Source organism: Lutra lutra, chromosome 14 (assembly GCF_902655055.1).
Source record: "Lutra lutra chromosome 14, mLutLut1.2, whole genome shotgun sequence".
Taxonomy (NCBI): Eukaryota; Metazoa; Chordata; class Mammalia; order Carnivora; family Mustelidae; genus Lutra; species Lutra lutra.
The window spans coordinates 13,880,025-13,894,812 of NC_062291.1; the positions used below are offsets into that span (position 1 = coordinate 13,880,025).

The following is a 14,788-nucleotide window of genomic DNA, read 5'->3' on the forward strand; positions in this document are numbered from 1 at the left end:
ACAATAGCAGAAGACATATTATTTTAAATGTATGTGGAACATTCAGAAAGACAGACAATATCCTGGATCATAATACCAGCCTAAAAAGTATATGAAAGAACTTTAATCATACAAATTATACTCTCCAATCATCATGGATTTAAATTAGGATTAAATAACAAAAAAAAAAAAAGAAAGAAAGAAAGAAAAGAAAAATCTCCTAACGTGTAAAAACACCCTTCTAAATAATCCATGGTCAAAGAGGAAGTCAAAAGGGAAATGTAAAAGTATTTTGAAATGAACAAAAATGAAAATAAACCAATCAAAATTTGTAGGATTCAGCTAAAATAGTGCAAAAGTGAAATTTACAGCATTAAATGCTTAGACTTAAAAAAAAAAGTCTCAAATACTTATCTTCAAAAAAACCAAACCAAACAAACAAAATACAAGGGGTGCCTGAGTGGCTTAGCTAAGCATCTGACTTTGGCTCAGATTATGATCTCAGGGTCCTGGGATCAAGCCCCACATCTTTCTCTACACTCAGAATAGAGTCTGCTGGAGATTGTTTCCCTCTGCCTTTCCCTTTGCTTCTCCCCTGCTTGCACCAAGACTCTCTCTAAAATCAATAAACAAAATCTTAAAACAAAACCAAAAATGGAGCAAAATAGAACTAAATTGAGCAGAATGGAAGAAATAAAAAAGCTATGAGCAAAAACAAATGAAATTGAAAACAAAATTAACAGAGAAAAATAATGAAATAAAAAACATCTTTTGTGGGGCACCTGTGTCGCTCAGTGGGTTAAGTGTCTGCCTTTCGCTCAGATCATGATCCCAGGGTTCTGAGATTGAGCCCCACATTGAGCTCCCTGCTCTGTGGGGAGTTCGCTTCTCCCTCTGCCCCTCTCCCTGTGTGTGTTCTCTCTCAAATGAATAAAATCTTAAAAAAAAAAAAAAACTGACCCCTTGAGATAAATGAAATTCATAAATCTTAACCAAAAAAGATACGAATTATCAATATCAGGAATCAAAAAGAGGAAATCACTATAGACCCTGTAGAAATTACAAGGGTACTAAGGGAACACAGTAAGTATCTCAAAACACATAAATATGACAACTTACGTAGAATGAATAATTGTTGAGAGCAAACTACCAAAACTCATCAAAGAGAAAATAGACAACCTAAAGAATCCTATAGCTGCAAGGACATTTTTAAATAACCTTTCAATATAATTTCCCAGGCCTAGGATGATTACGCTGTGGAATTCTACTAGATATATAAAGATGAAAGGATACCAATTCTATATAAACTATTCCAAAAATAGAAGAGGATGGAACACTTCCCAACCTATTTTTATAAAACCAGCATTGCCCTGATACCAAAACCAGACAAAGGCAATTAAAAAAAAAAAAAAAAAACAAGACCAAACCAAACAAAAACTATAGGTTAATATCTCTCATAAACACTGACATAAAAGTCAAACAAAATCTTATCAAATTGAACACTGAAGTATTCAACCAAGCAGGGCTTATCCCGAAAAGGCAAAGCTGCTTCAATATTTTAAAAAATCAACCAATGTAATCTATTACATTAACAGACTAAAGAAGAGAAGATACATAACCATATCGATTGATGCAGAAATAGCACTTAAAAAATTTCACCATCCATTCAAGATTTTTAAAAAACTGTCAGCTAACTAAGAAAGAAGGGAACTTCCTCATCCTCCTAGAAGTCACATACAAAAAGCTAACATCTAATATCATACTTAGTGATGTAAGACTGACTACTTTCCCCTTCAGATCAGGAGCAAGGCAAAGATGTTCCTTTCACCATCACTATTTAACGTTATACTAAAACTCCTAGCCCATATGATAAGGCAAGAATAAGAGATAAAAGGCATGCACATTGAAAGGGAGAAACGAAAATGTCCCTACTTGGAGATGACATGATTGAAACCAAAAGTGACCAAAAAAACTCCACCTAGAACTGAGTTAAGGAAGGTCACAGGACATAAGGTAAAAACACAAAAATAATCTTATCTATATACCAGCAATGAAACTGAAACTGATTTTTTTAAATCATTAGCATAGCTCCAAAATTATTTAAATACTTAAGAACAGATTTAACAAGATATAAGCAGGATCTCCGTGCTAAAACTACAAAACACTAATAAAAATAAATAAATAAATAAGACCTAAACAAATGGGAAAACCTGTTCAGGGACAAGAAAACTTAACTCCCCAAGCTAATGCACAGATTTAACTCAATTCTATTAAATATCCCAGCAGAATTTTTGTGGATACAGCCAAGCTGATCCTAAAATTAACACAGAAATTCAGAAGAACTAGAAAAAGACAAAAATAAGTTTGAAAAAGGAGAAAAAAGTTGGAGGAATCACACTATCTGATTTTTAATTTATGCTATAACGTTAGATTAACAGGACAGTGTGGTCATGGTGAAGGGATAGTTACATAGATCAGACAACAAATACTGACAAAGGCCTTGTACCTAGAACACATAAAGAATCCTCAAAGCCCAACAGTGAGAAAACAACCTAATTGTAAAATGAACCAAAGACCTGAACAGGTGTTTTGCCAAAGTAGATAAATGCATGGCAAATAAGCTCATGAAAAAATGTGAGTATCTTTACTCATTAAAGGAAATGCCAATTAAAACCACAATTAGATACCTATGAGAATACTTTAAAAATACAGTTGATATCAAATTCTGGTGAGGATGCAGAACAAATGGAACACGTATACATTCTCGTGGCAATGCAAAATGGTCCAGCCACTGTGGAAAACAGTTGAGCAATTTGTCATAAAGTTGAAAATACTCTTATCATATGATCTAGCAATTCCACTCCTCAGTATTTATTCTAAGGAAATGAAAACCTCTGTTCACACAAAAACCTACACATAGATGTTTACAGCAGCTCTCAGCATAATTACCAAAAACTGGCAACAACCTAAACGTCCTTCAGTGCTCAAATGAACAAACTGTAGTACAATGGACTACTACTCAGCAATGAAAAATGAATGAATTATTGACGTATGTAGCATCTTGGATGAGTCTCGAAGGCATGCATGAATAAAAGAAACCAGGCTCAAAGGCTACATACTGCATGATTTAATTGCTATGTCATTCTCATAAGATAAACCTACAGTGATGGAGAACAGATCCATGGTTGCCAGGGGCTGAGAAGCTAATTAGGAAGGAGTCACACAAGGTGGTTTTTTAGGAGAATAAAATTGTTATGTGTCTTGATTGTAGTGATGGTTGTATGAACTGACTGTATCAGAATTCAGAAAACTATACACACGCACATATGCACAATTTTACCATATGTTAATTTAAAATAAAACTCAAATAGGATATATTGTTATAATATTTGAAAACAATTTTTATCAGGATAACAGCAAGATTCAGAGGCAACCACTAAGATTCAATAACATGTAATATTCCTTTCAATCCTGAGAGAATGTGATTCCTTGAAATTATATCCTCCTAAAAATATATCTAGATCTTCCTTAACCATTTCTATAACATTGGAGCAGTTGTCTTTATCAAAGGAAGAATGCATATGTCTTATCTTTCTTAATGTTGGCTTGTTACTTCAGTGAGAGAGATGTGTCCCAAGATTAACACACCACTCAGTATGTCAACAGTCAACGAAATTAACAGTGAACTGTACCATGTAGAAATGGGATGGAATTTCTTACTCTTGAATTTACTTCCCAGAGAACAAGATTTTAAAATCTTCTTAAAAAAAAAAAAAAAAAAAGGTAGGGCGCCTGGGTGGCTCAGTCGTTAAGTGTCTGCCTTCAGCTCAGGTCATGATCCAAGGGTCCTGGGATTGAACCCTGCATCGGGCTCCTTCTCAATGGGAAGCCTGTTTCTCCCTCTCCCACTCCCCCTGCTTATATTCCCTCTCTCGCTGTCTCTCTCTCTGTGTCAAACAAATAATTTTTTTTTTAAAAAAAGAGGTAAAATTTATTTTCTGTTAAGGAAGGTACCAAGGGAACTCATAGGTAGAAATAAATCTATGTCTTTACTTCTGCACGCTTCCTCTACAGCTCTCAATTAAAACATGATTCATGAGAATCTATGTGAGTGTTTTCAGAATTTGTCATAGTAATCTCTCACCAACTGGAGGTGGTGACAGGTACATTCCTGAAAAGTGTCTTGTTAACTGAAACCTTCATTGGCAAGTTCCAGGTTTCATAGAAAATAGGGAATTTAAAAGAGCATGAAACAATAATACTGGTAATAAAGCAGAAAAGACTCCTTTCCCTCAGTTGCTCATGAGCTCAGATCTGCTGTGGAAGATAGGGTTTATTTTACATTAACCACACTTCTTTTTTAAAAAAAAAGTTCTTGATGTAGGCCTTAGTATATTGGTATTTAATGCCTTCTTGCATTTGCTTTCTCTCTAGTACCATTTTTGCAAGCCTTGGCAACATTCTTAGTGGCCAGCTGGTCTTTCCACAAAAGAAGGGCATGGTTTCTCCGGGCCCGGCCTCCTACTGTTATTCTCTACTTGTCATACATGGACAGGGTGGAGAAGAGCAGACCTCCTCCATCTTTACCATCTGACCTTAAGACTGGGATAGGGGTGGAGATGAGGGTTGGGATAACTGTAGCTAAGTCCTTGAATTTAAAGGAACTGAACTCTTCCAGACATACAGTGATCAATTATTTTACAGTTCAAGCATACAAATGTGAAACCACATTGTGACCCAACTATGACTGGCGGAACAGGGGCCGGCAAATCTTCTTGGAAACCTTCATCACTTAATATTTTAAACTATACTCCCAAACCTAGTGTTCAAATTTAGCCTTCATTTGTTGGGTCCAAGGGGGGAAGAAATTCAAACAGAAGTTGCTTCACACTCAGGTCAGAGAGAATCACAGAATCACGGAATGATGAAGCTGGCAGAACTAGCTCAGTTCTAGAAGTGGTGACCCAGAAAAGTTATCCAACACAGGGCAGGCCACAGAGCTGGCTCTTTCATTTAGTATTGTCAGAATTTCTCAAATACCGTACTCAATAATCTGCATCTTGCATGCTTGAAACTATTTCGCGAGAGGCCGTATTTGTACCCGACACTCTGAACTTGGCAATACTTTCCTCTGTTGGGTACAGAGACAGAATTTGGAGACAGTCATTAAAACGGAATACCCTAGACCCCCCACCTTCCTATCAGATGAGGAAGAATGTTCCCAGAGGGGTTTCTGGTTGTCTCCTGTTTTTGTTTACATGTGCAAGTTCACGTGCTGGAAACGTTTATGATTCACTCAACCGAAGAAACAGGATTACTTACTCTTTCCCCTTGCCCCACTTCAAAAAAAAGAACAATCACTGTATTTCACGACTTTAGACACCACTCAAACTGTTTCCCTTTCTAGGGAGTTCTAGGAAAGGAGTTGGGGGAGGCTCCTTAAACACTAGCCTGTGAGGACAACATGATAACAGACTATGGAAAGCCAGTCCATCTAGCCCAAGTGGGACTGAATGATGGACGGATTGGAATGTGGAAGGTGGAACACTGTCCAGCTTGAGATTCAAGATCATCTAGACAAAATTCTCATGTTGCTTTCAGCCGGTTAAGAATCCTTAGCATATCTTCTGCGTTGTGCACAACACCATGAGGGGGTGGGAAACACTGTTGGAGGGTCAATCTCTTTGTCCCCTTTCCTTAATTGTCCCCTGTGTGCCCCTCCCCCCACATACATACACCATTTACCTGAGAACACAGGAGACATAAAGAAACAGGTATGGGCCATGCCTCTGGTACTGGCCTCGTTCAACACTGACAGCTCTCAGAATGGCTCTGGAATTTAAACTTAATCAGCAGTGGACTGGAAAGGTGAAAGGTGTGTGCAACTCTATCAGGTATAGTGTTCTGAAGTTGAGTGCAACTTTGAGCACAGCCAACTTAGTATACTTAATTTGTTTCCTGTACTTCTGTGACTCAACTTACAGGCTTTCTTTCTTTTCTTACTTTCACCTTTGTTTTGTTTTTCTGGTTCCAGAAACACTGACAATAAAAAGTTGAGAAGGGTGATTTTAATGTTAGGTTGACAGTACACTATTGTGGGGTCTCTCTAGGGTGAAAGAAGAAGGTCTAGTATAATCTCCTTCTTAAGCATCTAAAATCAGCCAGGTTTGACCTTGTCTTTGCTTTTGAAAGCCACGTACTCTGTCTCTAAACAGGATATAGCATTTCTTTTGCTCAGGAAAACTCCCTCAATTTTAGAAGCATTTCCATGAGTTGCACATAGTTAATGTTTTTTTTTTAATGTGTTGTGCTCAGGTAAATTAAATTTTATACAAAGAATAGCAGCTCTGATATTATGATAGTCCCCAAGTGTACTAAGAAAGTTGTAGTTTGCGAAGAAAAGATAAGACAGGCACATCTCTCGACCTCTAAAATCTCTAGTCTGGCTTCACCCACTGAACCCATTTCTTTTTCTTGTGCACAACCTACTCAATAATCTAAGAGAGGAAGTTTTCCCTAAACGAATAATACATGGAAATGAAATATAGGATAAACCTTTAGTTTTAAAAAAAAAATCAATAGCCCTGTGAGGACTTGCATTTTTATAAGATGTTTTAGTCTTTAGAACTCCATGAAAGCAAGAACTGTAAGCTCGATAAATGGCTGTTATTAGACAGATGGGAACAGCAGCCAATGTCAATAATGGTCTTCAGTGAACTGAGAAATATCCAGATAGCTATTTTCATGGATTGATCAATATTTTAAATTTAATTGTTGGTGGCCATAAGGATGGAATCTTATAGGTTTTATATAACTATCAAAAATGGTTTGTTGACTACTAATCAGTAAGAGTCAGCCAGAGGGCTGTATTAAGATTGAGAATGAGAGAAGCAAGAGGTCAAAGAGAGAGGCATGGTCTCTTCACCAGTCAGTAGAAACACTGCCAGACAAGATACTATGGTTAGAACCTTGAGAGGTGAAGTCTTCATGCAAATATTATGGAGATGGGAAGGAATCTTTGTCCTTACAGACTTCTGGAAAGGAGGGAACATCATTTCATTGTGTATTAAAAACATCAGTGGTACAGTGCATTTTTATTGAGTACTTTCTAAGTGCCAGGCATAGAGCTCAGCACCTTCCTGACACTGTCTCATTTAATTTTCAATGCAAACTCCATGGCATGCATACTGTTATTGTTCCCATACTAAAGATGGGGAAGTTGAGGTTTAGTAAGCTTAATAAATGGCCCAGAGGTCATAGAGCTAGTAAAAAAACAGATTGTGCATTCAAACCCAGTTCTGTTGGACTGCAGTATCCATGGTGTTTTGTTTTTTTGTTGTTTAAGATTTTATTTATTTAAATGACAGAGAGAGTGAGTGAGAAAGATAATACAAACAGGGGGAGTGGGAGAGGGAGAAGGAAGCTTCTCACCAAGCAGGGAGCCCAATGTGGGGCTCAATCCCAGGACCCTGGGATCAAGACCTGAGCTGAAGGCAGATGCTTAATGACTGAGCCACCCAGGCACCCCTGCAGTGTCCATGTTCTCAAATCCTGTGGGTACCAAGGATGGGACTGCTCTCTGGTGGACATATCAGGAATGGACCTACCACAACAGGGCAATAATATACCTATGGTCAGTAAAAAGGCTTGATTCCACATCTCCTATCCTTGAGCCATACATCTTTCCTTCCTTTTTCTCCCTTGGTCAGGTTAAACCTGTAGGAATGGAGCCTAAAAAGCCCCATTAGATATGTCAGATTTGGGGGGGGATCGGTTAATTGAAACGCCCATTGAGAGTGGAAGGATGGATGAAATAGATGAAGGGGATCAAACTTCTGTTTTTAACATAAGTAGGACATGGGGATGAAGGTACGGCACAGGAAATATAGTCAACAATATTGTAATGACCTTGTATGGTGACAGATGGTGACTATGCTTACTGCAGTGAGCGGGGTGGAATGTATAAAGTTGTGGAATCATTATGTTGGACACCTGAAACTAATATAACACTTGTGTGTCAATTACACTTCTGTAAATAAAGAAGGATTTGTTAAGCCCCTCCTATGTCCCAGGCATCCTCTTTTCTCAAGAAGTTCACATCAGATAAAAGAATACTGAAACTTACACCCCAATTAGAATTCTGTGAGATGAACCCTGTGTTGGTTCTCAGTAGGGTGAATTATGAGGGCAAACAGAAGAGACACAGATTTTGGTGTTTTTGTGCTTAGAAAAGGTGATCTCAAATATTTCTCCTCCATTTTAGTTTCACATATGTTTCAGGGTTATGACTTATTCAGACTAATAGAGAAAAGGGAGGGAAAGGGGGGTTTTACGCAATCTTAATTTTTAGAATGTTAAGTACCAGCACACATTCTTTTCCAAATACTTTCAAGGGCATTTTCCTCGAATCAGGTAAACGAGAGCGAGCAAGTGGCCTACTTACAGCAATAAGTGCTTCAGGTCATAAAGCATGGGAAGCCAACTGCATTCTGGAAACCACAGCATCTGGTCCTGTTTTACGCTTCATCTATCAATCTGCTGTTACAGAAATTGAGAATCAATGTTTCAACTACAGTTCCTTCCATTTTGGCTGATGAATTCACATCTTTGTCATTCTCACCCAATCCCTCGCATCCCCTCTCCCACTGAAGAAAAGCATATGGAAGGTATTTATGAGGGTCCTAAATGAATCCTAGGGAGATTACTCTTTCATGTGTGCTTTAAAACTTTTGCTAATGAGTCTATAGTGGGATTAGCCCTCTTCCCAAGCAATTCCCGTTTTGATCCTTCCTGACTTTCCGCAGATACTATCACTCGAGCGGTATATTTTATTACAAAACATTGCAGATTTAAAATATCCAAGTTCTAGACAATCTTTATTGCTAGCATAAACTGTAAAAAAGTCCAGTTGGCAGTAGTGCTTAAGAAAAAGGATTATGCAGCGATCTAAGACGGTGTCTTAGTGCGACCCTGATAACATTAGGAAATTACACATACCTACGTTTTAAATTATGTGTAAGTTTTTTAAATGTAAAAAGCAAGAAAAGAAAATTTGAAACATGTTCTTTGAACTTTGCTATATTGCATCTGTTGGCTCTCTGTGCTTTTTATAGAATGCAGCTATCAATTCATCTTTCCACTCCTTCCATTCTGTTGAAATTTTAATTTTCCATTACTTTAGCCTCTGTGCCATCTTATTCTTTCTACTGGAGCTTCAAGCACTTAATGTCAGTCTTTCTTGGTGCTTTTCTGGCTTCAGGTACAGCTTCCTATTCTGGCTTTACTTTTCCTTCTCCAACCATCCTATTTAACTTGTCAAAACAATAATGAAGATTATTCTTTCTGATGAAATATTTTTAAAAGAACCAAGGCTACCAAGTGCCTATTGTACTGGTATAATCACTGCTATGTAATTCTACAAATTTGTTGAAATTCTGCTTTCTAAATCACTGCCAAGAGAATCATTTCTAACAAGTAACAAGTAGGGTCCGGTGCAGTGTGTCCACTTACCCAACAATTTCGGATTTGTTTTTCCTTCCAAAGAGATTTTATTCTGAATCTCAATGTGAGACATCCTTGCCTTGATTTTTATTTATATACACCAGATGACTTAATGGTTCAGCTGGCCAGATAGGCTTTTGGAGATGGAACACAGAGGTTTTTGTAAAAACCCATCTAAAATCCTCACTGACTAGGGGAGTTTTTCAAAATGTGATCCCAAACTACCTACATCCAAACCATCTTAGATGCTTACTCAAAATTCAAATCCCCAAAACCTAGAGCAGTTAAATGGGAGCATCGAAAGCTATAACGTAGGAATCTGCATTTTGCCAAGTTGTCCAAGTGAACAGACCCACAGCGAAATCGGAGAACCCCCAATATAAGGAATCCCTTCCCCTTCGGGGTGCAGTGCAGAGAGTCCCCTTGGCTGCAGAGCAAATTAATCACACTCCCAACCAACTAACAAATGTAAGGGATAATTCCGTTCCAAGTAGCAAGAACTACCATGAACTATTTCCGGAAGCATTGGTAAAAACAAAAACAAACAACCCCCCCCCCAAAACCAGAAACCAAAAAACCCTTCAAAACCCAACATTCTATAATAAATGTAATAATTATTTTTAATATCTTGACTCTAACATTCACGGGGGAAGGCCCAGAAAGTCTACAAAAAAGTCCTTTGTTATAATTTCCTGATTAATATTATACATAATGAATTATTTATGGGGCCCCTACTGTGGGCCAAATATGGTGTTTTGTGCTGCCAGGAATTATATAAAGCTATCCTGGGATGAAAAGCATATGTTCACTCCATTCTATTCTGGAAGAACTTAGCTGACTTAGGGATAGCTGGAAATGAATGTGCATAGTATGTGAGAAGACAGTAATTTGATGTCTTAGGACCCAGACATAAGAGGTTTCTTGAGAATTTGCTAAATGAAAATTAGGTCCAAAAGGCATAGGTGCAGGTACATGGTTTATAGCCAAACCACTGGAAAAGAAATGAGCAGGGAATTTATTCGGGGGCATGCAGACTCTTGCATATTTTACCCAACAACTTCCTGTACAATCATAGTCCAGGTGAATTGAGACTAGATGCAATCATATCGGGAGTTCCACCTCATTCTAGAATCCACGTAAGATGTCCTTAATAGGAGATCAACTCCTCATGCTTTCCCTAAGACTTTCTCTGTTTTAGCACCAAAGTCCTACGGTCCAAAAACCCACTTAGTGTCAGACAGACCGAGTAGACTGGCCACCCTGGTCCTCGGCATAAGGCAGCTGAGGTCCTTAGTTGCTGCATTTTCACTCAGCGAATAATGGAAGTCCATTACCATCTTGAATTTCTCAGCTCATTTTCCTTACTTGTGAGCCTATCCTAGTCACCTAAAGTTCTTTCCTTCAGTAATCTCTGCCTTTTAGCTCTGTCAATTCGTGTTCCCAGGAGCATCCCAAACAATGACTCAGACTGAGGATAATCTCAGGGAACCAATGGAGAGTCTCTTCCAAGTCTACTTCCAAGACTACTGAGCAACCGTGGTTTTGGTTTGGTTTGGTTTGGTTTGGTGAACACTGTCCTGATCTCATAACCGTCCTGTTCTTCCCGAAGTTCTTTATCCTCTCTAAACAACGAGTCTAGTTCTCTTAAACCTAGCTTCGTATCATTCAGTATTAAATTCCATTCTGATTCTTGTTAATGAATCCAATCATAGTTTTAAAAATATTTACACATCCCTGCCATCCCATCCTCACCCTTTAAAGACTTACGATTTGGTCATTTCATGGTCTTCTTTCAACTGGATTTAAAGAGAACTGGTATTAAATTATTATCTCAAAGAGAAAGTGTAAAGGGTAGGGTCTGAATCAAATTTGGTTCCAGTGACATTTGCCACTTAGTTACACGAACTTAGGGAAGTTTCTAAGCCTCAAAATCTGCTCGTCTAGAAAAACAGAAACTCATGATTACTTAAGAGGACTGCTTTTTGGAGGAATTTAGGTTATGGATGTGAAGCACACAGAAGCAGATCGCGGGACCACCTGGCAGGGATTCAATAAACTGTAGCGATTAACCTTACTATGGCACCACAAGCTTGTATAAAGGGTAGCATACATTAACTCCTACAATCAGGTTACAGGATTTTAGACATCAAAGACGATGTCTAAAGCAGAAAGGCACAAACTGCCTTCCCGAGGAGGGTGGTCTTGCTGCCTCTACCTGAAGGAAGCGATGCTTCTATCTGGAAACAGTGGCTAATATCATCTCGCCCCCTGGCAGTCTGTGTGTTCAAGAGGGGCTGGGCTTTCAGATTTGCTCCCTTGGGATCTCTTGGGTCACGTCTCTCATTATGGAAAGGGGAAGGTGTAGAAGAAAAAGGGAAGTCACTGAAATGCAAATCCTGCCACCAGATAACCTATTCCGTCCCGACTGCGGGTCCTGCTTGGGTGGGCTGTAAAGTCGTTTCGTACGGCTTTCAAGCGCCATCCCCAGGTGTTTGTCAGCGCGGAGACGGGGGAGGAGGGTGACCTCACCCTAGAAACTGAAAGGCAGATGGTGAGGGATGGGGGGTGGCCATGCGCGTCAGCAGTGGCTAAAGGACAGACAGAAGAGCAGCCTATTGGTGTGCACGCGGGGTGAGGGGCGAGGGGCGGGCGGAAGGCTCCGGGAGGAGTCAGGAGAGAACTCTGCGGGGACGCACAGCATTTCTTCACACTCTGGAGCAGGCTCCCCGATTTATCAGTGTCGCGCCCGGAGCCCGCGATCTCGGCAAGGGACTCCTGTAATCGATTAGCGCCTTCTCCTATCCCATCCCAGTAGCTAAACTCAGAACCTCGGCGAGTGGGGCGCCTGGGTGGCTCAGAGGGTTAAGCCTCTGCCTTCGGCTCAGGTCATGATCTCAGGGTTCTGGGATCCAGCCCCGCATCGGGCTCTCTGCTCGGCAGGGAGCCTGCTTCCTCCTCTCTCTCTCTCTGCCTGCCTCTCTGCCTACTGTGATCTCTATCTGCCAAATAAATAAATAAAGTCTTTAAAAAAAAAAAAAAAAAAAAGAACCTGCTTGGCCGAAAACCTCAAGCCCCTACCGCCCCACGCCCGCGCCCCCGCCCCCGCCTGGTCTGAAACCCGGAAGCGCGCCCCCTCCTCGCCGACTGCTGCGGTCGGCGCATGCTCCGTGCGAGGGGACGGGGCTGAGCTCCCGCCGGAAGCACTCTCCCCCAGGCGGCCTTTCCTTCCCGTGTGAGGGTGGCTGAGGGCTCCTGCCGCTTCAGTGTCCGCCCCGGGGTGAGTAGTGGGGTTCTCCCGGGCCTCGTGGGGCGGGCGCGGGAACTCGCTGAGCTCCCTTGGGGACCGGCTGGGATCTGGGAGGCCGCGCGAGGAAGGTCACGGCGCCTTTCTCCCACGCCCGTCGTCCGTGCAGCCCTCCCGGCTTCCCGCAGCCCTTGGTATCCCGCAGATTAACCTCCAAGGGCGTCCCGGGCCTCGCCTTGGCTTCCGGCCCGTCCTAGGCCCTTAGGTCTTCGTTAGCGTCGTCTCCTCCCCACACCCCCCACGGCTTAGGCCATTTGAGAGGGACTCTCAATAGACAGTCGGGTCGCCGCGGGGGCCTGGGGCGCCCCGGACGACCTCAGCAGCACCGGGGGTCCGAGGCGGAGGCGGCCGGATGGAGCCGGGTGTGACTGTCGCACAGGCACTGCCACCCCCTAGTGCAGAGGCGGAGGCGGTTCTTCGGGCCGGGGCATTCTCAGAGGATGGTGCTGTTAATAATAACCTGTCCTTTATGGGAAGGTTGGCAGTCATTGTGACAGGCTGTGTTCCTAGGGCCTTGTTGCCCTCGAGCCTGGGACTTTGGGGTTGAGAAAAACTTCCCTACAACCTTGCAGTGAATTCGGACAGAAACACCATACTCTCGGTTCCTAACCGAGGTCCGTAGATTGCTCACGGACGAGGGGTACGATTTCTAAAGTTTTCTGCCCTGAGACGGAGAGAACTCTCTTAAATGAAACTGTCTGGTGCCTTGTTTGCCTGACCTACAACTGTGCATTGCAGGGTTTTGCCCTGTTCCTTAGTTGTACGTAACAGCGTCCGTCTGTCTGTACATACTTGTGTATTTTGTTGATTTTTAATGTTTGCTTATACAAGACTGAAATACATTCCCTACTATCGGGTGCACACGCAGCTTTTGTTGTGTATTCTGTTGCAGTGCTGCTTGCTTACATTGCAGGTAGATCCATGTCCTTTGAATGATAGATGACTGGACAATAAAGTATATACGGTTACAACCGACAAGGAGGACTTTCGGTTTCATTTCAGGATTTTAAAGTCATTGTGAAAGACGGACTACTGGTTTAAGCGATGCCGTAGGTCTAGAGTACTCTCCTGCAGGTACTAATTTAAATATAGGAAAATGTATAGATAACAGGTTTGATGTCTTGAAATTTTTTATAGGATTAAAAACTCATTGCCTCGACGACTGGGATGTACTGAAACTTGCCCTAGTTGTTCATGTAGTTCCGTGAACATCCAGTAGGTGGCGGTTCTATCACTACTAACAAAACTTTCAAATAAATGAGAACGTTTTACTCGAATATCACGAGTTTTCACAAATTAAGTGAATAAAACCTTGATTTTTGCCTATTGGTTTATCTCCATCTGTGAATCATATCCCCGCGTAATGATACCACATCTTCCAACTGCATTTTCAGATTTACTGTGTTGGAATTAAGGGTAGAGAAGTCATTTTTTTACTTCTAAGAAGTGGACTATTGTTAACTTATCTTTAGGAATCCATGCTGATGGATGAAAGCACACTTGGATTTGTTGCATGAGGAGAGACTTTAATTAGATGGCTTTTCCTCCCTAGCTCCATTTCTAAAGATATAATTAATGTAATAACTGAATTGTGTGTTCCTTGAGGACAGTAATTTTATCTTAGCCCTTATTGTATACCCAGTATATAGTAGGCATTATAAATACATGTTCAATAGGTGCTTAATGGTGTGAATTAAGTCACTTAATGTCCCTAGCTCAAAGGTTCTGTATCTGAAATGAAGGCCTTCAGTTATTTTGTTGTTAAGTTTAAGTTAAATAACGTACTATTGTGAAGTAAATGGTAAGGGAGAAACCTAGAAATTTTGGGGGGGGGAACCGTTCAAAGTCTGGCAGCATTTTTGTTGAAATAATTGACTGGGAAGTGTTTCTGCAGTTGCAGTTTGTCTGTTGAACAGATAATTACTGAATGGTGTCTCCTGTATGTGACAGAAAGATGAAGAAGGAAGGTAAAGTTGGTTTTTGAAGTTTGGATAGAATTTGACT

At 40.8% G+C, this 14,788-nt stretch overlaps 2 protein-coding genes across 6 annotated transcripts in view; one reads left to right on the forward strand and one right to left on the reverse strand.

The window, feature by feature from the left end:
• The window catches only part of PTEN (phosphatase and tensin homolog), a 124,821-nt gene extending 112,996 nt beyond the window's left edge, over window positions 1-11,825 (reverse strand). Inside the window, exons 1-2 of one of the 2 annotated variants that reach the window (XM_047701730.1) lie at window positions 11,696-11,825; window positions 8,423-8,517 (exon numbers count right to left, since the gene is read on the reverse strand). In XM_047701730.1, the coding sequence (XP_047557686.1) occupies window positions 8,423-8,484 (62 nt within the window). In that variant the 5' untranslated portion in view covers window positions 8,485-8,517; window positions 11,696-11,825. The remainder of the gene's footprint in view (window positions 1-8,422; window positions 8,518-11,695) is intronic. The other variant, XM_047701731.1, reaches the window with a different exon arrangement.
• The window catches only part of ATAD1 (ATPase family AAA domain containing 1), a 66,192-nt gene that overhangs the window by 6,937 nt on the left and 44,467 nt on the right, over window positions 1-14,788 (forward strand). Inside the window, exon 1 of one of the 4 annotated variants that reach the window (XM_047701735.1) lies at window positions 12,624-12,757. The exons of 1 other annotated variant lie outside the window; for it this stretch is intronic. Coding sequence is in view for 1 of the 3 variants with exons in the window: in XM_047701732.1 (XP_047557688.1) it covers window positions 13,254-13,261 (8 nt within the window). In the remaining 2 variants the exon portion in view is untranslated. Of the gene's footprint in view, window positions 1-12,623; window positions 12,758-13,241; window positions 13,262-13,837; window positions 13,859-14,788 lie in introns of those variants that run through there. 2 more of the 4 variants (XM_047701732.1, XM_047701736.1) reach the window with 2 other exon arrangements.